A 27,136-nucleotide genomic window follows, 5' to 3' on the forward strand; every position below is an offset into this window, starting at 1 on the left:
ATAAACACATGCAATTTGCAGCAACATGGATGGCGCTGGAAGGGATCATGCTCAGCGAAATAAGCCAGAAAGAAAAAGAAAAATACCGGATGGTCTCACTCATAGCAGGAATCTAGAAAACTTAAATAAGGGACCAGGAAAATGAATAACTATAAGAAAGTGAAAATCAAAATCAACAAAAAACTATGAACCAGAGACATTTTTAGGGGGGCGGGGGTGGGAGGGGAGGGATTGGGGTCAAAATGGGGGGGGCTGCAATTGTATGGGGAATATAAAAATAAAATTTATTATTTAAAAAAAAAATCTAGATCTACATATTTCATGATATGAAGCCAATGGACAATAGCTGTAACTAAAACCCAGAAGAAGCAATAAAATCTTACTATTATAGCAAAAAATCAACTTTCATTGAATGTGAATTGCCATGGAAAGACCCAAGGGGTAAAGGGAGCCAGTAAACTTCTCTTTTTCATTAAAAAACAACAACACTAGATTCCTTAAACATAAGCATCTATACTTTGAATAAAATTTTAAACCAAAATGTGCCACAAAAACTCTTCAACATGGTCCCACCAAGTAATGGATATGAATTTCTACTAAAGGGTCTCCATTGTCCCTTCACTGGGGCAGAATGTGTATCTGCTTATCTCTCTAGTTCCAAATGTTGAGATGTATGAGCATGTTCTCTTCTATATGATTCATTCTGTAGGTTATCATATGGTCTAGTATCCCCAGAACAGTCCTGTTTTTACATCCATTGTATTACATGCATTCTAATTATTGAAAGTGCTTCTTTTTACTCTCAAAATTATTGTGTATGAATCAAGTTATTTGATCAGTTTCTCTTTGCTCCTTAAGACTCCCTTATATTTGCACATGCCATTCTCCTTACCTGGACTTTTGGGCATTCCAAATGCCCTCCTAGGAAAAAAAAAAAAAAAACCTTCATATTTCTGTTCAAGTTCTATTCATAAAGATGTCTTTGAATCAGAGACTTCTCCTCCTGTCCCTGTTATACTGAATGTGCAAACTTGTTACAGAAATTATCTCACTACACTACAGCTGTCTATGTGCTTATCTTGCATAAGAACATGAGAGATCCTGAGGGCAGGGATGCTGCCACTCCATCTCTAATTGTTCAGCACTGAATTCAGAGCCACCCAGAGCAATTCACAAAATTCTCACTGAATTTGCCATATTAAATTAATTTTAATTGTTAGATATTTATATTTTTGACAGCATTATCATGAAGAAAACTTAATGACAACTCATTTCTGATAAGATTTATGCCATCATAAAAAAAAAAAAGGTGCAGGCCTACTAAAGAGTGATACAAATTACAAATTATTAGGTGAGTTTGATATCTGTATTATTATATATACTCAAGGATATAATCTATCATGGTGTATCTATTTTAGCAGATCAGATAAATTCACAAGTGATTTTAGCATTATCCATAGTCAAGGGAACATGGCCACCATAGCAATTACATGTTCTCAATTTAATAATGAAATACATGAATTTTAATTCTTTTCAACTGAATTCACATTATCTTGTCCAGTTTCAATTTAGACTTACTTGTAGCTGGAATTAAAAGGGAAGCTGTGCTGAAATAACTAAAGGTATATGTGTACCTACTATCCATAAAATAAGTAAGTTAAGAATGACCAGTTAATTAAAGAAATTAACAATACAAAATAGAAAGATCAGAATGAATAGAGAACAACTAAACAAGAAGAGTTCCAGAAAAGGGCCTCCCTGGTGGCACAGGCAGTTGAGCACAGCACTGTGAAGTTGTCTGCAGCCTCTGTAGTGCCGGTTCAATCCCCACCAGCCACGGAGATGCCCACATGGCAAGGCAGACCTCTCCTGTCTCGCCCGCTGCTCCCCTTGCAGTGTATTTCCTCAGTCTGCCTGTTCTGTTCCCTGCTCTGTCTCTGGTGAATCCTCTCACCCTCCTGCACATCTGGCCTGTACCCAGTTCTTGTATAAATAAATAAATCTTTAAAAAATAAATAAATTTTAAAAATAATAATAAAATAAAATATTTAAAAAGAGTTCCAGACAAGAAAAGAACTTTAAAATAATTCTCATTAACAGTCTAAGAAAGACTCAAAATTATATCCATTTCTAAACCAGAGCAAGTCTACAAAAAAAGAAATGACAGAATAATCAAGAATATATGAAAAGCATACAATTACAAAACAAAAAGAAAAAATGAAGTTGCTCATAAAGTGAAGCAATAAAACTAGGAGATAAAAAATATTTTTATAAGTTAAAATATGGGTATACCAAAGGACACAGAAACATCAATTCCAAAGAACACCTGCACCCCTTTGTTTATAGCAGCACTATTTACAATAGCTAAGTCTTGGAAACAACCCAAATGCCCAAAAATAGATGACTGGATCAAGAAGATGCGGGACATATACACCATGGAATATTACTCAGCATTCAAAAAAGATAAACACATGCAATTTGCAGCAACATGGATGGTGCTGGAAGGGATCATGCTCAGCAAAATAAGCCAGAAAGAAAAAGAAAAATACCGGATGGTCTCACTCATAGCAGGAATCTAGAAAACTTAAATAAAGGACCAGGAAAAAGAATAACTATAAGAAAGAAAATATCAAAATCAACAAACAACTATGAACCAGAGATATTCTACGGGGGGTGGGGGGCGGGGAAAGGAGGGATTGGGGTCAAAATAAGGGGGTTGTAATTGTATGGGGAATATAAAAATAAAATTTAAATTAAAAAAATAAAAAAAAAATTTAAATTTTAAAAATTTTAAAAAATTAAAAAAAAATTTTAAAAATAATAAATAAATAAAATATGGATATAAATTCAAAAAGTCCTAAATCTATCTAAGGGAGTGTCATTAATGATAGAACAAAGACAATGAAAGGAAAGAAATAATCAAATAGTAGAAGAAAATCCCTAGAGCTCAAGTCGTGACACTTCATATAAGAGAGTTCAGCAAACATGGTTCAGAAAAAATAAAAGGAATCCATAAGCCATCCTCACTAAATGCCAGTGCATCTGGATATGTGCTCCTTATTCTTTACTCTGGATCGCTAAACTTCATGGGCCCACAGGCTCAGCATTTTCCCTTCTCTTTGTCTCTTCTGTTACTCATTTATTTCTAAATGATATCACCTAGACTCATCAGAATGGCATCAGACATGATAACCCCAACTTTATCTTTCCATTTCCACCCTTTTCCCCAAAACTCTACATATCAAATTGACTCCCTCCTGCCATCTAATACACATTTCAAGTACAGTATGTTTAAAATAGAATTTTATCTCAATCCCTACTCCAAATCTGTCATCTCCTGGCTTCCACATCTCAGTAAATAGCAAAACCATTAATACATGGACTTAAGCCAGGCTTAAGTCCTCATTCTCTGCATACAGTCCACTTCAAGGCTAATATATCGCACGAATTTATAAGAAAAGTTTGTCAAAAAAAAAAAAAGTTTGTCCAAGAAGAATATTAATTCCCTAACACTATGATAAGTATTCTCAATATCTCCCACCCCTGCCAACCTTGTTTGTATTAATTAAATCTCTAATTCAAAGCAATATAATTTTTAAGAAAATAAAAATGTATCTCTTTGTCTATGGTACAAACTGTATGTTCTCCAGTAAATAAATATTACAAAGTATTTTTAATTTGGGTATTGGTTATAAATTTTAAATCATCCAAGTATGAAAAATTTGTTCATATCCATTCAATTAAATATATCATCTATAAACATTGAAAATGTAAAAGTACTTTTAAAATAGAAGTTAATAGGCAGAGGTAGAACTGGAGGAAAACACAGGGGCAATAAAGATCTTATCTTACATAGCAGGAAATCAAGAGACACTGTCAAAAATTTATGGATCAAGAAATAAAAGAGAATATTTTTTAAATGAACATGATGGAGAATGGAAGGAGAGAACAGTGTAAGTCAGCTAAATTTCTCTCATGTCATACAGGAGAACCTGTGAGTATTTTTAATTGATATATTAGCAAATAAAATATATGTATATCATTTAAGATTTGGGTTTAACCCCCCCAAAACTAAAAGAACTGATTTTAATAAGTGGGAAGACAGAAAGTGTAGTGAGTCTTAATTTTCACTTAGCATCCTCTTAAGTGTCTAAATTTTTATCCAATCATATATTGCTGGTATAATAGTAAACAAATAAATGAAAATGAGCACAATTATAAAAAATAGAGCAAATGATCATATCCAACATAATTTTTATGTCTTGATTTTCACACATTTATGTTATGATACCTAGGTAAGGTATTATAAGAAGACATTAATTTTGTTTCATTATTGGTCAGTGTAGTCTAAGAGATAGATCAAAATGTTGATCTTGGTTATTTTAGTCTAGATTTTAGTTTTAATCTACTATGTAAATGTAAAGATCAATTTTCTACTGTCTGGTCAAAACATGTTGATCCCAGGGTATGTATTTTAGGGAAAAAATTTGTGAAAAGGATCATTCACTTCTAGAACCAGAAAAACCCACATAGTGATTCACTAATTATTCTCAAAGCCCTGCAGGTCTAGCACCCCTCCCAAGGGAGACACTGCAGTTTTGCACACAGTAAATACTTCCGTTATCCTAATGCTACCTCTTGTCCTACTTCTATGCCTATAAATACGACACTATTTTTACCTTGAATAATGCATGGCTTGGTGGCCTGCAATATTAAAATAGAAGTCTGTTGTGTGCTTCATCTCATCAGTGTGCCCAGTGGCCTCGATCCAGTGTCCTATTGGGAGACAATAAACACCATCCACAAAGTTGTTTTCATTATAAGTACAGCAACGGTCGTGGTGAGGCCCATTGCCTAGAATGAGAAGCAATGACAAACAGAGCAATTAAATCAATGTTTTGCTTAACTGGCCAAAAAGTAGCTGATGCAAAATTAATAGTAAGATGAAAATAAATACAAAGCTGCTTCATCTACACATTTCAGTATGAACAAAAATTAGGCTAGCGTGGAAGGGAAAGCAGTAGGAATTTTTAGAGTTGGTTATGAATGTCATGGAGTTCTTTTCTTCATTTAAGCAAAGGGAGATTTCCAAAAGCACCACAACACTCAAAAGTTTATGGTTCTTCTAGTGTCCTCAGAATCCATTGTGAATTAATTTGCAGTCTGATAAACCGCCATGGTCAATCATTAATGTCCCTGCAACTTTGACTTTTCTGGTGTGCACATTCATCACCAAATCAGTAATAAAGTATTTTAGTTTAAGTTCAAACAATAACTTTTAAAAAATAAACACAGTAATAAATAATAAAACAAATGATCTGCATTCAATCTATTTTGCATGTAAATCAGTGGATAGTTTTGTTTTTAGATGGGAAACTAAGTATCAGAGATCAACCAGCTTGCCCAAGGTCACAGAACTAGTAAGTAGAGAGCTATTAGGAACTTGATATTCTTCATCCCCCACCTGTCAGGCACCTGATACCTTCCTGTGCTTTTCTGCCTACTTCACAAGCACAAGACACACAATCCTCTTTCCAGGGAGTGGCGCAAAAGAGAAACAGAAGGACAGGCCACTGACAACACGATTTGCCTACATCACAATTCTCCCAGCAACTACACTAGTAGACTAATCCTCTATTTCTATGGAAACTATAATTCATACATTACTTTTATTAGTCCTTAGGAAACCACTCACTTAAAATCATTCCTTTCCTTAAATCACCTAATCTCTATGTATTGTCATTATGTAGCCAGATCCCCTGTATTTTGCAACATAAAAACTCCCCTAGATTAAAAATTAGAAATAGGTGGAATTAAACTCTACCCTTTGTTCCCTCTTCCCCAACCCCCCTAACCATTAACTGGGTCCAGCTGCATTCCTAGAAAATCGGAAAATTGACAGTGTTACAGATGAAGCTTAGTGAGAAAGACATACAAATGAACATGGCTTCAGCTAAGAGTGACCAGATGCACTAGCCTGAATTTTGAGGCTTTGAAGTCAGCCATTGACTTCTCTTTTGCTGGAAAAGTCCTAAATAGGCCTCTTGTGCTAGCTAGCCAAATTAGTTACAAAAGTGCCGCTGTAGTGAACACACAAATGATAAGTCTTGTAGAAATGAAAGTCTTGTTGCTGATAATGCAGAAATTTCTAGTGGTCTGGATAGATCAAGCCAACCATATTTGCTTAAGTCAAAGTCTAAACCAGAGCAAGTTCCTAACTCTCTTCAATTCTCTGAAGGCCAAGAGAAGGTAGGAAGCTGCAAAGAAAAGTTTGAAGTTAGCAGAAGTTGTGTTTTGAGGCTTAATGAAAGAAAAGGTCTCCATAACATAAACATGCCAGATGAAGCAGCAAGTGCTGATGTAGAAACTGCAGTAAGTATCCACGAAATCTAGCTAAGATGGTTGATGATTTGGGCAAACTATATATTCAACAGTGGTATACAGAATATTAAAGAACTCTCAAAACTCAACAAAAATTAAACAATTTAATTAGAATAGGGGTGAAAAACAAAGTGACATTTCAGCATAGAGGACATACAGGTGGCATGAAAAGATGTTCAACATTACTAGACTTAGGGAAATACAAATTAAAACCACAATGAATTAGCACTACACCCATGCAAGTGGAGCCAAAAAAAAAAAAAAAATGACCACACCAAATGCTGGATGTGAGGATATAGAGAAACTGAATCATTCACACATAGCTGATGCAAATATGAAATGGTCCAGTCACTCTGGGAAAGTGTTTAGCAGGTTTTTAAAAATACTGAACTTGCAGTACCATACACCCCGATTGGTGCTCCTGACATTTATCCTGGAGAACCTAAAATTCTATTCCCACAAAAACTTGTAGAATTTGTGTAGTGGCTTTATTAAGTATAGTCCAAATCTAGAAAATACCCAGATGCCTTTCAATGGGTGAATGGCTTAAGACATTGTAGTACATTGTAAGGGCAGGAATGACAAAGGGCAGGTTTTCTATGAACCGAGCAGACGGAGTAAAAGAGGAGAGAGTCCTGGAGCCCTCAGTGGCTTTCCAGGCTTTTATTGGGATTTACCAGGTACACAGCAGGCAGGGGTGCTGGGGGGCCAGGAGCAAGTCTTCACTCTGGGCTCTCCGGTGTTCTCTCGTGTTCTCTCTGCTTCTCCTGTGGTTCTGCTTCTGCTGGCGTCCCCATGACACCACCCTTATAAGCCCAGTCTCTCAGCCCAGGTGCACCCACTAACGCATGCCCACACCCCACTCCAGGTAACCTCCATCAGGCATGTATTCAGGACCACAGGGATCCATCATCAATCCTAATGGCATGAGGACAGAAAAGCCTGATACTTTACCTTACCCTACATACATCCTTACCCCAATCTAGCCATAATAAAAAAATGAACTATAACTACATGCAATGGCCTGGAAGAATCGTCAAGCAATTAAGTTTAGTGAAAAAATGTGAAACCCCTAAAACTATATACTGTATGATTCCATTTATAAAATGTTATTAAAATGAAAATGGATAGAGAGGTAGGTAGGTAGATAGATGAATGGATGATTGATAGAGAATATATTCTCATATATGAACATATATATACATATATATGGATAGAGAATAGATTTCAATGGTTGCCAAGAGCTGAGGGTTTGGGGGAAGAAGAAAAGTGGGTATGACTTGAAAAAATCAACATAGGAGATCCTTGGGGTAATGAAATGTCACTATTGAGGGAAACAATAAAATTTGCACAAAATCATTCCATAATGTCTCTTAAAATTCCATAGAAATATAACATCACCGTAAAGTAAAATGTTTGATTAAAAAATAAGTCTTGTGGGTTTTTCTCAAACAGAATGGAAAATTTGTAGCTTTCTGATACACTTCTGTTCCCAGAGCCACCCTAAGGGGACAATATATAACACGTTATTTACTACCACAGCGATCCTTTACACCCAGAAGTTGAATTGACTTTTCCAATTCTCACCTACCTCATGAAAGACTCATCTGGCTATGTTCAGACAAGGTTATGGTGGAGTGGAGAGGGCAAGGAGGACCCAATTATCTAACCAGATCAGATTGGAGCTGGCCATTGCCAGTTATTCATCAGCATTAATTCAAAATACAAATTAATTTGTATTAATTAGCATTAATACAAACCACTCACAAAGGTGGGATGAGCTAATTTGAGTTAATGGTATAAAAACACAAAAGGATTGCTTCAGTTAAAGATAAGCACCTCTTTCCTTTAGCATTCATGTGACCATTACACCATTTGATCATCAAGGTAAGATAAATAAGTTAAAATAAAGTGAGTAAGTGTGAAGGAATAAAAGGCCTACTTTCTGCCACTTCAGCTAAAGCCAAAGGAGGAAGAAATCTTGAAAGTTAAAAAAATCAGAACTCGGGCCTCCCCTGGTGGCGCACTCAGAGGTTGAGTGCTGGGCTGCGAAGCTGCCCTCAACCTCTGCAGCACTGGTTTGATCCTGGCCAGCTGGTGAGGGTCCCACATGGCACAGCAGACCTCTCCTGCCGCGCCCACTGCTCCCCTCAGCAGTGTATTTCCTCAGTCTGCCTGTTCTGTTCCCTGCTCTGTCTCTGGTGAATCCTCTCACCCTCCTGCGCTTCTGACTGTACCCAGTGCTTGTATAAATAAATAAATTAATAAAAAAAATCAGAACTGACACTTATTTTTAATATAATTATGAAATTATTTTATAAATTTTCAAGTTTAGGTCAAATTAGTTTATTTTTAATAAATTTTTGAAATTATACTGGATAAGAAGTATCTATAAGATTGTGTAGTCTACTTTAAAATTAAAATTGGACTTATTATTCATGTTATTTTATTTAAATATATCCTCTTTGGAGTTTAGTTACTTTATGGTGTTTATTTCTAGCACATGAAAATAAATTCTGAACATAACACATTAATCTCTAATTTTAGGTAGTAATTCATCCAAATCGGGTCTCTCTTGTGCCCCATCTGTTACTACTTCAGAAGTTACTGATGCATACAGTTGCCATCCTTACAAACTCTTTGGCATTTTAATATTCTGTTTTACTGGCCAAAAAAAACCCACAAAAACAAAAAATCTTTTTGTTCAACCAACTGCCTCTTTGAGAGAGTGGATCTTGTCCCAACGGGGTACTTTGATCAACTGCAATATGCAAATGGAGGGAAAGAGGTGAACTATCCTGCATCATGGAATAGAGGACTCAGATGCAACTGAGGAAGGAGATGTGTGAGAAAGGGGTGTGGAAACTGAGGCAAAGAAAACTGAAATGGAAAAAAAGAGGGGAAGGAGAAAGGTCCAGATGGAAGACTGATAAGGTCAAGCGGATAGTCAAGACACCCTGGTCTTGGGAACACCAAAGAGCAGAGAGAGGCAAGCATTTCAGTATTTAATTTGAAGTTGCTTCCCCTTCACTAATAATCCTCCCTTGCCCTTTAAATTTAAATATAACCAGCTCGCTCACATATATTTCTTAGGTTGAGAGAAGATGCTATACTACTGAAAACTGTTTCAAAAACTAAACTCTTTGCCTATGTTGACTTTATATAGAACAGATGAGCCAAAGCAAAGTCACAAGAAGGCATGTCTACTGAGCAGAGCAGAGGCAGGAGAAAAAAGCCAAGGACAACCATGAAGATGTAAACCTTCCCTGACACACAGCATCTTAGAGAGGGTTCTCCTTTTCCAAACCATAGGAACAAGGACTGGATATAGAGCAACCACAAGAAAGAAGGGCACAGTTACAATATAACCTATGCAATTGCAATCTTCACAAGCCTTCAGAATCTACAAATACATAACAGAATAAAGTGTTAAAGACGAAAAGATGGAATCTAACAAGAAAATGATGAATAATACAAGACAGAGGATGTGTCTTAATAGAGACTATTTTTATTTACAAAATTTTTACTTATTTGAAGGAATGCACAAATTTTAAGTGTAAACAGATATTTCATCCTAATGGCAAAAGTAATAAAATAAGGCTAGTAAAAATCAGTGACTTCCTGGGGTTATGAAGAAAGCTCTGTGCTAACTCAGATAGGTAGGCAAACAAAAGATCAGTTGCTGCATAACAATCCTGTATTAAAATAATAGGAGTTTCAATATAGTTAAGAGTGCTACACTTAGAGTTACAGCTGATGTGACACCTAGAAAAAATCGAATATAAAAAAGAAAAACCCAGCAAATCAGTAATTTATTATTATTTTTTTTCAAATAATAATGCCTACAAAGATAAACAAGTAATCCACTTAACAATGATGAAAACAGGAATCAGATTTAGAGATAATAAGGATTTTCTGTAATAGGAAAATACTATTTATAAAGGAGGCTAGAGTTTGGAGGATCACAAAGGAAAATATTAAATACAACATGGTGATTATAGTAATGAATCAAACATCTGGTAGGGGTGTATATGTGTGTGCACTCATGCATACCTATGTGTATGTGTGAGTGTGCACACATGCATAACCATGTATACATGTGAGTGTGCACTCATGCATACATATGTGTGTGGTTATCTTTCAGGGTAAAAACTACTATTGGTTATTACTGCTTTTATGCAAATAGTAAGTTGAAACAAGGAATGTCCAGCATCATCCTTCCTGTACATCTGGAGTACATGTGAACATGTCCAACCCTTTTAGATATAAATGATACACTCAGCCTAAGACAATAATGTGATAAATCACAAGTCAGTGGGCTCATTCATGCCTTTGGTCTGGCCTCATTTGCTGACATTACTAATCAGACCTAAAGTCATTCACATATGTTTCAAACTCTATGAGACAATCAGCAAAAGTCTTTGACATAGCAGCTAGTGTAAAAGTAAGCCTGGGTGTGCAAAAAAAAAAAAAAAGAAGAAAAGAAAAGAAAAAGCAGAAGTGATTAATAAAGCTTAGCATTGGATTCCCTCTCCACTAAGCCTCCAGAGGAATCTTTCAGGTAAAACTCCCTCAAGAGCCTAGATCAGTTCCAGCTCAGAATTTTAAGAAAAGACTTAATTAGCACCTACCAAATCATACAAAGCAAAAAAATAGTAGAAGGAAAATCCCATGATTAGAGAAAGATGTGCATGAAATGGAAGCTTAAAGCCAGGTTGAGGAAATATAATAGAAAAAAAATTGTGAGAAGAGGAAAATTCAGTAGTTCCTTTCTTAAAAGATTTACTAGTCATTTATTATCTCATTGTACAAATTAAATTATGGTCACCCCAAATTTCTACATTGAAACTGTAACCCCCAAAGTGACTATATTTGAAGACAGTCTTTTGGGGAGGCAATTAAGATTAAGTGAAATCATCTTAATGGTGTGGCCCTTATCCAATAGAACTGGTATCCTTATAAGAAGGGGAAGAGTCACACAGTTGTGTCTTTGCATGCACAGAGGAAAGGCCATGTGAGCACACAAGAAGGCAGCCAATCAGCAAGCCAGGCAAAAAGTCCTCACCAGAACCAAATCTGCTGTATTTCTGTCATTTCAAACTACCCAGTCTATGGTATTTTGTTATAGCAACCTGAGCAGACTAATACAATCATAGGTACAAAATATTATAGAGTTTAATTCTGTTAATAACAAAGTTTTACTGGGAACTCACTATGTATCCAGTTCTGCACTAATATGAGATAGATAAAATATGAAACATGATTCCCGAAATGAATGGGCCGATTACACAAAATTACACAGTGTCGATTACACAAAGGCTACACGAAGCAATTGATCAAAGAGACAAAACTAAACTAACTGATGAGGATAAGTTTAAAACTTATAAGATATTGATGCATGAAGAGAATATTCAAGGATAGCAAAAAGGATTCACCTCCAATGCCATGTTAAATAAAGACTGGAATGTTATGTTGAGATGCATTTAGGAAACAATTGACTCACCAGGAAAAAAAAAATTATGATAGATTTGTGGTGTGTACACAGATTTAAAGATTGGAAATGGAGACAGCTGTATCCGTGTGAGACAAAATTACAGAGAAGGCATTTGTTATGGAGAGGATAGGTCTCAAGCTGCGAAAGACAACAGGCTATGCTTTAGATACATAACAAAGAGCACAACAATGTATGAATGACTATGATTCATAGCAGGACGTGGATGGTAAAAATAAATCTATTTCAGTTGGTAGAGTGACAACATAATATGGACTCATGAGGTGGTCCACGTTACTTACCAAATTCTAAAGCAAGCACCATAAAACAACTGGATTTCATGACTTGGAAAACAGAATAGAACAACCACTTCCCTACCCATCATTTAAAAACTGAGATTTCTTTTAAATGCAGAAGATTTACAATAATTAGTGATTCATGATGATGCATACTTCTCAAAATGGGAAGAATCTCAAAGATTGAAAATTCTCTTGAGAAACATCCGAAACAATGGCATTATCAGATAATGATACTTACATTTGAAATGAAATGCAATAACAGAGCTCTCGTTATATAATTTGTAGAGAAAATCTGAGTCTTAGATTGTTCTTAATAGGCTTGATTCAAAGCAATAAGACTAAGTCATTAATAATTCATGCAATGTGATAATAATCTAGAGTGAAGCCAAAAGATTTGACCACCTGATTTTAAGTGATCAAAGATTTTGGTAGCTAATTATGCCTTGACTCATGGGATTAAACAAGATGATCAGCACATTAATGGTCTGCATAGTTAGATATATGTGCTAGATACTGCATTTACTTACTCTGTCACCTGCAGAGATGTTTGTGTATGTGTTGACAAATTTTTTATTTAATTACCCTAATGATTTTTACTGTTGATTTTCCTGCCATTTAAACAATTTTTATAGTAGTAACTAGACTTTCATTGTTAAATTGGCAGGCCATTATTTTCTCTCCACAGCACTCCCAGAATTGATGAGGAATTTCATTATGTTTCATTGTCTGAACACAAAGCCAAGTCACAGTATAAAAAGATACAGCATCTATATTAGTATTGGATTCAGTGTATAAGACAAATGTTTCTAGCCAGGTTTTACTACTTCATATGAAAAACAGTGAGCCCATGAAGTTAGCTGCCATGTCACCCATCACTGTCCTTAAGTCAAAGAATGCTGGGACAGAAGTAGATAACTTCTGGGCCTCCCCTGGTGGTGCAGGTGGTTGAGCCGCGCTGTGAGGCTGTCCGCGGCCTCTGCAGCGCCAGTTCGATCCCAGCCGGCCAGTGAGGGTCCTACATGGCGCGTCAGACCTCTCCTGTCTCTCCTGCTGCTCCCCTCAGCAGTGTATTTTGTCAGTCTGCCTGTTCTGTTCCCTGCTATCTCTGGTGAATCCTCTCGCCCTTCCCATTCATCTGGCCTGTACCCCGGTTCTTGTATAAATAAATAAATCTTTAAAATAAATAAATAAATAAACAAGAAGATAACTTCCTTCATAGCCATAGCTCAAGAGTGTTCAACATTTAGATGCAAAAAAACACAGAATAATCATATTTCGCCAAGGTACTCTGATGAACATTTGGGTTACTTCACTTTTAACACCCATCCTAAACCCAACCAACTCAGCAGACTTGTACCTTAGCAGGTTCATAGTAGATAAATGTTTTGGGGTAAAATATGTCTTCTGCTGGGTCTTTTAGAAAATGAACTAAAAGTTTTAATGAAACATTTCTGTTTCATTAAATTAATGAATGTGTGATCCATCCTTCACATATTGACTTGTCATTTTGTCACCTCACTTTCAGAGGTGACTGCCAAGCCTCATGTCTGGACCAATGTCATGAAGAAGTGTGAAGAGTCCACATTCCTTTTCATGAGAAAGTGAACGCTTCCTGGGAACCTCACCCAAAAGGCTTCTTACATCTCGTTAGCCTGCACTGGTTGACATGGGCATCTTCAGACCCTTGGCATCCTTGAGGACCGAGATTCCCAGCACTGGTCAGAGTGATTCATGCCACTGTTACCAAGCAAATCTAGATTCTGTAAGCTGGACAATGTTGGTAGAAGCAAATACTAATTAGGCGACTGATGGAAACTGGTAGTGGTTTCAGGACACCATCTTTATCCAGCAAACCATTTTGGAAGATAATCCACATTTCTTTAGGAATCATATCCTACCTGATTTAATTCAAAAGCCCCAATGCATTAAATTTTTAATTGCAAATTGTTTTTATTTAAATAAATCAACAGTCAAGTTGAAATCACTTTAATATACTTGAAAATTACCAAAAGAGAGTGCAGGTAATTTGTCCAGTTCTTGATTGTGTTTGGCTTGTACAAGCTCTTTGCTCTCAGAATCACTCCTATTTCCAGTCTTCAACCTCCCCAGTCCTTCTCCTTTCAGTTTTCTTGTTGTCTCTGCTCTACCATCATCTCTTATATCCTCATCTTTCCTCTAACTAGTCTTCTCCTCCCTGGAGCGCTCATTTCCCTATTCGTTCTTCAGTGTGCAATAATTTGGCATCTGCCCTCAACACTCCACTGAAGCAAACTCTAAATGAGGTCATCTACTGCCAGATTCACTTTCCATCTTTTTTCACCTGCCTGAGCACTTAATGATAGTGGTCACTCTGTGCTGAGGCTCACCTCTGTTGGCTCCATAGTCCTCTTCCCCTAGAAGCAAGTGTATTATAGTAATTAAGTGCATGGGCTCAAGATCCAGGCTCAGACTCGGGCCCAAGTTACACTATTTGCTGTTTGTTATTAGTAATGAGAAAGTCATTTAAGCAATCTGTGCCTCTGCCTTCTCGTTTGTGAAAAACAGACCATGGTTTGCTCTACCTCACAGGGTTGTTGTGAGGGAATTCAATTAGATAATCCATTTAAAGGATTTAACACAGGACCAACCACAGTGGGTGTCCAACAACAACTCAATAACAACTACTATTCTTCTCTTGCATCTCTCCCAGTTCTTCTAGCCTGAAAGTTACAAACCTGAACACTGACTTTCAAAACAGACATACCATTAAAATGAACATAATTTTTTAACAACAGCTTTGTACTTGTTTTGAGCCAACATCACAATAATAGTAATTCCACAAGAGCTAAAATGTTTCAAACATAAGACCACTGATTTTTCCAGCAACTCACCTACTTTACAAATTCTGACCAATCTCTGCCCAAACCATGCTAACTGCTCCTTTTTAAAAACTAAAACTAATTGGAACTCCCAAATATTTTTCATTTGAACTGTACTCAAAGCAGATGTTTATATTATTTTCTATATGTATTTTCTTGCTCACTATTGTTATAAAATAATGTATTAATGCAAATATAAGTGGACTTATTAATTTCTTCTCATAGGTTTGTTCCTCTTTTGGAGACCTAATATTTGGAATACTGCTTCTCTCAAACAAAATCTCTCTCAGTTTATTTTCATCAGCAAATTTGATAAGCATGCTTCCTAAATCATTAATAAAAAGAGTTAGCAGGAAAGGACCTGGAATAAAGCACTGGACATGCCATTTGCACTCACCCTCAGGTTTGTGCTGGCCTATCAATCAGACCACTTCAGGTTTAGTTGTTCAACTTGCAATGAACTCATTAACTACTGTTAGTCAGCCAGATACTTGCTACCTTGTGCATGAAGAACTGTACAGTGTCTTCTAAAAACCTCTATTATTACTACATTTCCCCTTGTACACATGAGGATTGATATTTAAAAAGGTAAAATGTCTAATTCAATTTTAAAACCTACTTCAAAAATATGCAATGACAAAAATGTCAGTTTTGTTTTGTTTTTAATTTTATGTGGGCCAGGAGTCCCTCTGAAAATCAGTGACAACTCATGCAAAATAGCATAGGTGCTACTTTTCATGATTCCACATATCAGAAGAGAGGAGATGGGGTTCATATTGATGACTGTAAGAGGAAGATAAGAAGTTTTTGATTCAATATTAGGCATCCCTATTTTCTTTTTTTTAACTTTTTCTACTTTTCCTCCCTGAAACAGCAAAGATAAACTTGGTACAAAATGATGAAAATTTTTCTCAAAAATTGTATCATTTAAAAATTGATTCTCAAAAAAATAAAAAATAAAAATAAAATAAAAATTGATTCTCTATGTACATCAAATTTTATGACCATCTTTTGAACTGCCTGATATTCAAAGTGCTCCTTCCACTTGTCTAGAATGTGGTGATTATGACAGTTTATAAATTGCATTGATGATCTCCTTACAAGTGAAAACTAGCAATGTCTTATGCTACCACAGAATTTTTTTTCTTGTTATGAGACAAGACTAATAAAACAACAACATCACTTATCTGAAGACTTAATGTCAACAGAAGTCAGCAAGGACTCTCATACTAAGCTCTACAAATGTACTTCTCTTATTTAACTCATCTTGTTAAATTATTTCTTTAAGAAATCCTGACTCAAAGCAAACTGATATGGAACTTGATAAATTATTTCTCAAACATATGCTAGACATCAAGAGATTCAACATAACAACTTTATGATCTCATGATACTTAGGAAAAAATAAGCAGTCATTATTTAAAATGTATATATGAGTTTATTCTAAAAAATTCACCAAGAAAAGCCAATGACACGATTTTTATAGGAGATTTTAACTGATTTTAACTATTTACATCAAAATAATCTTCTCACATCTATGCATAATAAGTTATCTAAGACTTCTTCCCAAATGATACAGAAGTTCTAGCTAAATTGCAAAATCTTAGGGAGACTGTCTACACATTTATGTCATCAGATCTTTTGCAAGTGAATGTGAACAGTTTCTCAGAATGGGCCAGGGAGCAAAGGAGTACGTAGGATGGGAACGAGGAAAGAGATGGGTGGGAAAGGATGAGATGATGGTGATTAATTATATTCTATGAGTTTATATAAAAACTGTAAAACTACAGTATAAAGGAAATGCTGCCACCCAGTGGAATTACAAATAAAATCTTCAAACTTGCAAAGATGGCAAGACTTGTATATCACTTATCAATTGGAACAGTAGAGCTTAATCATTTTCAAAGTACTTTCCATATACATTATTCCCCAAAAATCCAGTGGGACAGAGAGCAGACACATGAGGACATTTTTTTCCTGAGTCTCAGATACTAGTACTTTAAATGACTTGACAGAATTCCATTCCTATTTAACTGCAAAGCAAGCTCTGGAAACCAGGGTGGCTGGCTGGCCTTCCACTGCAGCCCACATCACGTGTCATCCTCTAAGGCTCTGTGACACTGCTACTCTTGCCCCAGCAAGACCCGGAGAACTATCAACTCCTCTCAACTCCTCTCAAAACCCTTTCCAAGGGTCTTGGGAGCATAGCTTGAAGCAGTACCCTTCTGTCATAAAAATTTTGGAATACTCTATTTTTCCTTTAAAAATTCTTGTGATGTTTGTGTTCTATTCTCTACAATTACATGTCTGTTTTAATTCCAATAATGTTTTTCCTCAAATGTTTTTTAGAAAAGTTGTGGCTCTAAGATAATGTTGCCTCTCTATTCTGTGTTACAAACTCACTAGCCCAGAAATACACTAAAGATGAGAAGACAAAATGTATAAATATTCCATTTTGAAGCACCCAAAAGTGCATTTCATGAAGTGTTTCACGAACACCTGACAAATGCCAAGCATTGTTTTAGGTCCTGAATGATAACAAACAAGCCCAAATTGTTAGTGACATGAACTAGCTCATGTCAAATTCATTATTTGGGTCAAGGCTCTTCAGCTTGTCAATCATAACCTTCTCTTGGCGAGAAAAAAGAGAGTGAGGCAAAACAATGGGAAGTGACACACACTTCCTCTCGCGTTTTATTGGCCAAAACAAACCTTGTGATAAAGACACATTTCTTCAATAGCGTAAAGAACATTCCTCCCTGGGGAGAGGATGTGGATGTTGGTAAAGAATGATAGCCTGCCACACCCCAACTTTTACATAGGAAAAGTGGTTCTGGGTAACTTAGAAGAAAGAAGTCAGATCCCTTGGTATGTGGGATGGAAATTCAAGAATTTTACTAAGAATTAAAAGAAAGGATTATCACAGAAGGCTAGCAGACTCTTACCTAAGAGACAAAAATGAGTACATATTAGACACTTCGAGAAAAGGCATTTAGAATGTTTATAAACATGAATCACGATTCTGCCAGTTGTGAACACAGCAGTTATCAGTGCAAAATCAGGAGCTGCTGTGTCCAGTGAGAGATACCACATCTTATCAGACTAGCTGGCAACGCTGCTTAATGCACATATACACAAGACTTTAGCCAGGTGGGTGGGGGCCAGAGTTAGAGGTGCACAAATTACATCTAGAACCAATAAACCAGCATTTCTTTATATTACTTACATGTATACAAAACCCACAGGTGAGTGGGGACATAAGAGTCAACATTTGCACCTATCACAAAGATAACCAAAATATGTGAGTGCATTAAATCACACGCTATTTTCATAACTCCAACTGAAGGGGTGTATAATTGTTCCTTAGTTTTGCTAATGATAGAAGGTTAAGTCTGACCAGAGCTCTAATGAAAGTCTTCACACTGCATCAAATCAATACAGACAGCCTAGGCAGTTTCCAGAGGGTAAAGATCACAATCTTACCTACTATGCCATGAATGGACCCTGGCAGACATCCCATAGAGATTAAGATACGAGGCCCCTAGATCCCCAATCCAAAAAGATGTGTCTGTCCATGTGTGTGTTATGTGTTATTATGTATTTTCAGATACATTAAATAATTCTGTATTATGTAATCATTTGTTGTGTTTAAGAATTGTATAACAAACTATTTGAAGAAGCCACCTCTGATTTTTTTGCATATTATTACATTATTACACCAGAGCAAATGGAATTCAGTCTTATACCATATAATGGCATGCTGGTGGACCACATATGCAACAGTGGTCCCCCAAATTCCCACTGCCTCGTGATGTTGAAGTCATTCATTACAACATGGTTGGATTTTATGCTCGTATATCTTGTGTCTACAGCATCTCTTAATAGCATTATTTTCCTTTGTGTTTGATTTCATCTTTGTTCATCATCCTCCTAAGCATATGAAATCCACTTCTAATTTTGCCAGGAAGCGGTCACATTGAAATGCTGATATAAAAACAAAATTAAAAGTGACTAAGGACTACAAAAATGGAAACTCCATGATGGTTATTGCTCCCAAGCCAGCCATGTCCTCTTTCAATAGAGCTACTATGTTAAAGAACACGAACAAAGTAACAGAAGCCGTTAAAGGATCTGCTTCACTGATAACAAGATTAACAAAAAATTGAGAAAAGCCTACATCAGATATGAAGAAACATCTAATGACCCAGATTGAAGACCAGATATGGAGCTGCATCCTGCTTAGCATCATTATGATCACAACCCAAACCAAAAGTCTGCTGTGATGTTGAAAGAAAAGGCTGGACCCAACAACAATGCTGAATTTCCTGTTAGCTCTCTTACCTTCACACAATGACAAAATTGCCTAATGACTCATTTCTCGGAATGCACCCCTTCAGAATGTGATGCATGACTGCAATTTGCATATTTCACTGCAGATCTAAGACTGCCATGGTTTTGCAGATTGCTTTTAAAGGCACAGTACTAAAAAGGTTGCAGGAGATGTTGGGGGGAAATAAGAGTCTAGGTGGCTGTGATGTGATTGCTTTTAGAGAACAGCAGAAGTACAGGCAAAAGTTTATAATGGCCAGACCTGAAAGGTCATACTAAGATGTTGAGACTTATTTAATAAGGGAAACAAGAAATCACCAAAGAATTTTTAATCATGCATGTGACATCCTATCTGTGTTTCAGGGCGATAGTTTTGGTAGCAGTGTGGAGGAAGGGTTACCTAGAGAAGGGACACAAAGCAGGTAGCTCAAGGAGGCCACTGAGGTCTGTAGGAACCAAACTGTATCAAAGGCAGGAGGATGAAAACTAGAAAAAGGAGAAGGAGAGAGGCAAGTAGAATTGAAATATTTCAACTACATAATTTCTCCCAGTGGTCTTCACCCTGGTTCCCAGAACCTATATAAATTCACTCCCTTTCTTAATCAGGATGATGGCCTGAGAGTGTATTGTGTCACGTCCTCTGGTTGCCAGCTCCTGATTATACCTGCTTTCTTCTCCCAATTCTTGATTCTTGAGTTTTGACTTTTAAGCAGTGGGCAGCTAGACCCTGGCTTCAGGAATAACATTAATAAAACCACCTGTCACTCGTGGACTTTAAAAGTCAGTACACGAATTTCCTCTTGGATTCATGTCACATAGATGTTTTTTTAGAATAATTGTGTTTTTAGTCCCATAATTTACAGAGATAGAATAAATAAAGGAAAATTCTTCTCTTCTTTAAATACCAAGATCAAAATACTATGCCCTCTGTAAATCCTTCCCAGCTCCTCTCCCCTTTCTGAATTCCCCTCTGGGCTGGCCCTCACTCCCACTACACTGCACACAGATTTCCAGACATTCACTAGAGCCCTTACTAGATTATGACCTTTTTTCTCCAGCTAGATTATAAATCTCTCAATTCAAGGACTGTGAATTTTTCATCTTTGTACCCTAGCACCTGTCGTAATTACAAGTAGATGACTGAATCTTAAAATAATTTGTTAAATCAGTTGAACAAATGAATCAAATACTGATTGTGATTTCTAACAGTTCTGTTTTCCCTCTGATTGAGGGAGGGAAAGTCAAAGAGGTCCTTTATTAAAGGTTACTTACAAAAATAAGATTTTAAGCGATGCTAAAATTTGAATTTTAATGAAATTAATACATTTTATTTCCATGACCTTTTCCCCTTTTGTAATAGCAGGCTAGGGGGTTTCTTTTTTAAAGTTTGATTTGCATTACATTGCTCTATGTTTCTCACACCTAATTAGATTGATTCACTAATGAATTCTAAGTACATCTCGCTGAGAAATAATAAAACCTCTTCAAACACATTTAAAAGACAACGTTAGCAAATGAAAATTTCTGACTCAAATTTCTAAACCTGTTAGGTAAGTAAAGAATGAAGTCTCTGCAAAAAATTATATACAACTGAAGTAAAGTACTTTTCTAAATATTTTTGTGTAATATTTTATTACAAGTAAAATGTGAGATATGATCAAAAAATAGTAAACATCAATAAGCCGATAAGAAAATCTTATCGATATTTTAATACAATTTTTACTTTCATTTGCAAAAAAAAGTTCATGTATATTAATTCTTCCTCATAATTATTCTGAACTAGTAAGTGCCAAAGCAACACTTTAAATCAATCAATGTCTTTCTGTGCTTCATTCAACATTTGTACAACTTCAGAATTCAGTAGACTATATTAGAATAGCTCAGAATCTAAGATCATGGAAATAATATCGGAACACTCACATATCATTTTTCCTGTGTGGGAGTCTGAATTTTCTGGAGCTGTTTTGGATAGCTAATCGAGATTTTGATTAAAGAAGTTAATATTGGTAATTTATGATAGAAGACATGAATTTAAATGTAATAATAACTTTTATTAAAGGTATATAAAATCTACAAATATTATGTTCAGAAATTCTGGCAATAACAGTCAAAGGGATGATAAAAATTCCCATTGCTCATGGAAATAGTATAGGCTTTTACAACTGAACTGAAAAAGAAAATTATTTCATAGTAACCAATCATTCCTCTGATTCTCGCGAACTTAAGTGGCTAAAATTCAGGATAGAGCTCTATGTTAATGTGGCATTATAATTTAACATTTAAAAACATGAAGGTCATGGAATTAAAAATGCTAAGCTTTTCGCTCCAGTGTATATAGGCTGTGCTTCAGAGCTGAACTAGCTGTCCACAGTCTAACATACTACCCTCAGAGCAGAAGACAGAAAAAGTTTCAGCTAATGGGATACAAAACTAATGATGGTTCTTGAAATAACAGGGCACTTAATGAGCTTACTCCTACAGGAAGTTCTGGTACCAAGGCTGGTACCAATACGTAGAACCATGTCTGACACCAACTGGAGTCCCAGGTTAATCAGACCTGACCTGCCAACCCAACCATCTATTTCACAGAAAGTTGCATTCCTTCAGAATTCTCTCATCTCATTCATCTATCCATTCTCTGGCTTCTACAATTCCAATTCATAAAACTTTTCCTCATTCACTCTTACCTCCCGAAAATTCATGAGAATTACCTTTACATAATGAAACATATCTAACAAAGTATAAAATCTCTACCATAGCATTTTATTTCTCTAAACACATTATAAAATATGTTCTACTGGTTTAAACTAATGTCTTATTCAATTTATTATAGGAACATTTCTAAGATCACAGTGTGGCTCTATCACCTTTGGAGAAAAAACACTCCACAACTTTTCTCCCTCTTCTCCACATAAGCACACAACAATATTTTTTTAATATTCCCTAATGCTAGAACTTCATTTTATTTTGAGGGGACATGAGCAAGTCATCTAAAAGCAATAAGCACTTTTCATTTAGGTTCCCTTTAACTCTTGCAAATAATGAACGATCAGATACTGGAGGATACAGAATGAGAAACCGCAGAAATATTTATGCTTGGATTATCTTAGTCTGGTATAATTTATTTTGATATGGGAGAAAACACACATTTTATTTTAATTTAAATACCTTTTGATAGTGTCCTCGAAACTTAGGATTATTTGGGGGCCTCCCCTGTGGCGCAGCAGGTTGAGCACCGGCGCTGTGAACTGTCCGCAGCCTCTACAGTGAGGATTTGATCCCTTCGGGCGAGAATCCCACATGGCGCAGCAGACCTCTCCTGTCTTGCCCGCTGCTCCCCTCAGCAGTGTATTTCTGCCTGTTCTGCTCCCTGCTCTGTCTCTGGTGCCTGCGCCTATGGCCTGTACGCCAGCTCTTGTATAAAAATAAATAAATCTTTAAAAAATTAAAAAAAAACTTAGGATTATTTGGGCTGAAACAGCCCATTAAAGGAATACTCTGAAGAAAAAGAGGCAGGGAGAGGATCTAACAGAAAGTCAAAAGAAAGAACCATGTAGAATTGTGTCAACCCATCTCTCCACCTTTTCCCCATTTTCTCTAACAATTCCCTTCTCTCTGATGATAGAGTATTATGAATTTTACACAGCCACCGTCAATTCCTTCTCATCCATGTTGTCCCAGAGCTCAGCGTGGTGTATATATGTGCTAAAGGTGATGGATGTGGTATGGAAGGAAAAGTGCTAGCTCATGACACCCACTTTCTATCCAAGTTTGCGTGCACAGCCATGTATGAGCTCAGTTTATCCACTTAACCTCTTCCCATCATGAAACAAGGAGGTTTAATTTAATGATGTTATGGCTCAACATAAATGAGGTTTCTTGGGATAATTTCAGCTGATCAAGAGACAGTAAAATTTCATTTATTGTAATTTGTAGTTAGAATTTTTCATTCAACAGTAATAAACTGTTGTCAAATGAACATTTCTTTCTTCCTTAACCACGTCATACATCACTCTTCAATATTCTCTGTACTTGTGGATTCATAACTACTCATTAAGTTGTTCTCATCTAACTCTCAACCAGGTCCTCCTATGTATATTCCCTTCTTGATTCTTGTGACTGCTCATTTGAGTGCAGTAAGTATAGTTACATACTTGAAACACTCACACCTCATACTGGATGAAACAAAGGACCTTTCTTCTGCTCAAAGTTTATGCAATTAAAATTGAGTGCATTATTTGGGGAGACGGGGAAGTGAACCCTGTTCTACATTGGTCAGCCTATGAAACAAAACACTGATTGTATACGGCAAAATTCTGAATATTTTTTTCAGCAAATGTTTACTGAGCACCTATGACAAGTATATATTTTTATTAGATCCCTGTATCATTCAACAGAGGTATGAACACTTGGACATAAGTTTGAAATTATGGTTGTTACTTCTATACAAATAAATTATATAAAAATAAAATAATAAAATTGAGTGCAATGTATTCACAAAATCTGGCTGCAATGTAGATGTTTTATCTTATGCAGTCATTGTCCAAGTATCCTCCACTCCAATGCCAGTCTTCACAAGGCAAAGGACAGTCTGAGTAGAAGCACAAGTAGAAATGGGTAACTCTGGACACTGCAGCCTGGTGTAGAATATATTGACAATATTGGTGCCGTTTGGGGTCAGTGTATGGACTAGTTCAATATTAGGTAAAACTGTTCCACCAAAATCAATAAAATCAATAAACTTCACCTTAGCAAAAATGGAAAGACAAAGGTAATTCAACTGCTGTAAATTAATGTCTATCTTAAAGTTATACCTTCTCATTTGTTCTAATTTATAAACTAGTCCTCACCACAAAACAAATGTGACCATAAAGCAACCCTTTGTCAAAAAAAAAAAAAAAAAAAAGGGAAGAAACAAATTCATGGGAAGTAGCAGTTTAAATAAGGTCATACAAATCTGTATGTCCAATCAGACAAAACTGGGGGGCCAATCTGGGTTTATCCTATTTAAAAACTTGTTATTCTTACCTACCATATTGTATTGCCATTCAAATAGATGTCTTTTAGCTAGACTACAGACCACAGTGAAGTAGGTATAAGGCAAGTTTTTCCACCCAGAGACAACTGATAGCCTCTCTAATAATTTAGGAGATTAAGAACAACTTGATAAATGAAATGTTAAAGAAGATTTACTATCTGTTATAGGATGATTTGTGTTCCCCAAAATTCATATATTGAAATCCTATCTTCCAAGGTGACCTTATTTAGAAAAAGGGTTTTGATAATAGCAATCAAGTTAAAACGGGATCATTAGGGTGGACCCTAATCCAATATAACTGGTGTCCTTATAAATACAAGAGGAAATTTGGATAGAGACACACACAGAGGGATGATGATGTGAAGATGTAGGGAAAGTCAGCCATCTACAAGCCACGGGGAGAGGCCTGCAACATCTGCTTCCCTCACAGCCCTCTGAAGAAACCAACTCTGACAATACTTTGATTTTAGAATTCTAACTTCCAGAATTCTAGATTTTAGAATTCTAACTGATCCAGTGTGTTGCCGAGTAGGGACAAAATACTAATTAAAGAGTTAAGAATCGGGGCCTCCCTGGTGGTGCAAGGGGTGAAGCACTGTACTATGAAGCAATCCGCAGCCTCTGCAGCACAAGTTCAATCCCCGGACAGCCAGGGAGCAAGCCACATGGCACAGCAGACCACTCCTGCCTCACCCGCCGATCCCCTCAGCAGTGTATTTGAGTCAGTCTGCCTGTTCTGTTCCCCACTCAGTCTCTGGTGAATCCTCTCACCCCCTGCATCTCTAGCCTGTACCCCAGCTCTTGTATGCATACATAAATAAATCTTTAAAAAAAAAAAAAAGTTAAGAATTATAAGCACAAAACAGACACTCCCAGAGAAAATAATCTAATTCTAATAAGAAGAATACAGGTTAAACTACAGTCTAACATATATACGTGTGTACATATATTTATATTATATAAACACATACACAGAAAAATATTAGAAATGCATTAAACAACAAAATCAGGAACCATTATTTGACAAAATTATGCTGGAAAAATATCTACCTACAAACTTTTAAAAAATGAGCCAGAGGCTTCTTCTGCCTATGAAAGCAATATCTAGGAAAATGTCAAAATATATGAAACAAATGTCTTTAGATATTGAACAAAAGGCACTGCAGGACTATAATCCCTTTGAGAAGGAAATCAAACAATGTGTGCAAAGTGAATCCCTATATTTCTGTCTGTAGGTAATTTCTGAACCAAGACACTGGGATGGGACCTAAATCCAGCCCAGTGTTCTCAGTGATTGAGGAAACAGAAATCCAAATTTGGACAGAAAAAAAAAAAAAAAAGACTAGAAGTTTGAGAGCCAAATCCCTAATGAGAAAACCATGCCGATAAAAAGGTCGATAAACCAGCACAAAGGTCTCCTAACCTGTTTGGCTACATATCGACCTTAGAATTCATAAGGTGGAATTTGACAGGCAAAAAGATGCTCAAAAAGTGAGAACAATTTCTGAAAATTGTAAGCCAAAGAATTGACAGAGTTCACACTGAGCTAGAAACAGTGGAGTTTCAACCAGAGGGAGTGATGAGTTCTTGCTTGTGGAGCTCACCTAGCCCTACAGTAAAAGGTACTATAGACCTGCCCTTATAAACATTCAAGATAAAATTCAAAATCTAATCGCCAAAATTTTTTGAAACAATGTAAACCTATTATGTGTGGCATCCAAAAACAAACAGATACAAAAGTCAAATTCTTTCCTACATACCAGCAATAAACAATTGAAATTTAAAAATTAAAAAATCAGATATACACTTTAAAATAGCACCCAAAGACCTTTTTGTGTAAATCTAACAAAATATGTGTAAGTACCATGCTCTAAACCGACTGAGTCACCGGAGCTCCTAATCTAACAAAATATTTATAGGTTTTGTAGGAGAAAACAATGAATGAAAGAAATGAAAGAAGATGTAATTAAATAGAAATTATATTCCATGTGTATACACTGAACGATTCAATATTAACAATATGTCAATTCTTCTGAACTCGATCTATAGATTCAACATAATCCCAATCAAATTCCCAGTCTCATCTGCAGTAAAGGTAGTCCAGCACCATAGCTTTTGTCAATTCTAAACCTGGAAAGAAATATAAGCATGTGTATGTGTTTGAGATAAAGGTTTTTGCTTTCCAGTAAAAGAAAAGACCCATGGCTGACCCTTCTAACCAATTCTCTCCTCCCTCAGTCCACAGAACACAGATGTGATGATTAGAACTGCAGCCACTTTGTTGCCCTGAGGGCAAGAATATTCAGTTGCGTTCACTTAACATCCAAGAGCTGTGAGCTGACACCCATACCACCTACCTATGAACATTTTATAGCTGAAAAAGTAACCCTCATTTGTTTAATCAATGTCTGTGTTATTTCCTGTTAACTTGCAGCCTGATGCATTCTGTTTCTGAAGAAGTAGATACTTTGGGGGGAGGAAGTGTCCCCCTCCTACTCCAAGAATTTTCATCATTGTACATGTACCTCCCAGGCAACAATGATGGTTCAAGTGTGGTGAACGCCGTCCTTCCTCCAAATTTTTCTAACTAGAGCTCACAGGGGAAAATATTTTTTCTTCTCTGACTTTAAGTACAATAGATAAACCTGGAATTCCCTGTGGAAAGTATATCCTGGTAGTCAGTTAGCTTAAGAAAATGAAGGTAATACATGAACAAAGCAAACCCTAGGGGAAAAAGAGAC

At 36.2% G+C, this 27,136-nt stretch overlaps 1 protein-coding gene across 4 annotated transcripts in view; it reads right to left on the reverse strand.

The window, feature by feature from the left end:
• EPM2A (EPM2A glucan phosphatase, laforin) overlaps positions 1 to 27,136 on the reverse strand; it is a 67,829-nt gene that overhangs the window by 36,922 nt on the left and 3,771 nt on the right. For 2 of the 4 annotated variants that reach the window (XM_037520525.2, XM_037520527.2), the window contains exon 2: positions 4,680 to 4,854. In XM_037520525.2, the coding sequence (XP_037376422.1) occupies positions 4,680 to 4,854 (175 nt within the window). Of the gene's footprint in view, positions 1 to 4,679; positions 4,855 to 7,058; positions 7,144 to 27,136 lie in introns of those variants that run through there. The other 2 variants (XM_037520526.2, XR_005126955.2) reach the window with 2 other exon arrangements.

This window comes from Talpa occidentalis, unplaced genomic scaffold, assembly GCF_014898055.3.
Source record: "Talpa occidentalis isolate TD23 unplaced genomic scaffold, MPIMG_talOcc4v2.1 talOcc4.2, whole genome shotgun sequence".
Lineage (NCBI taxonomy): Eukaryota > Metazoa > Chordata > Mammalia > Eulipotyphla > Talpidae > Talpa > Talpa occidentalis.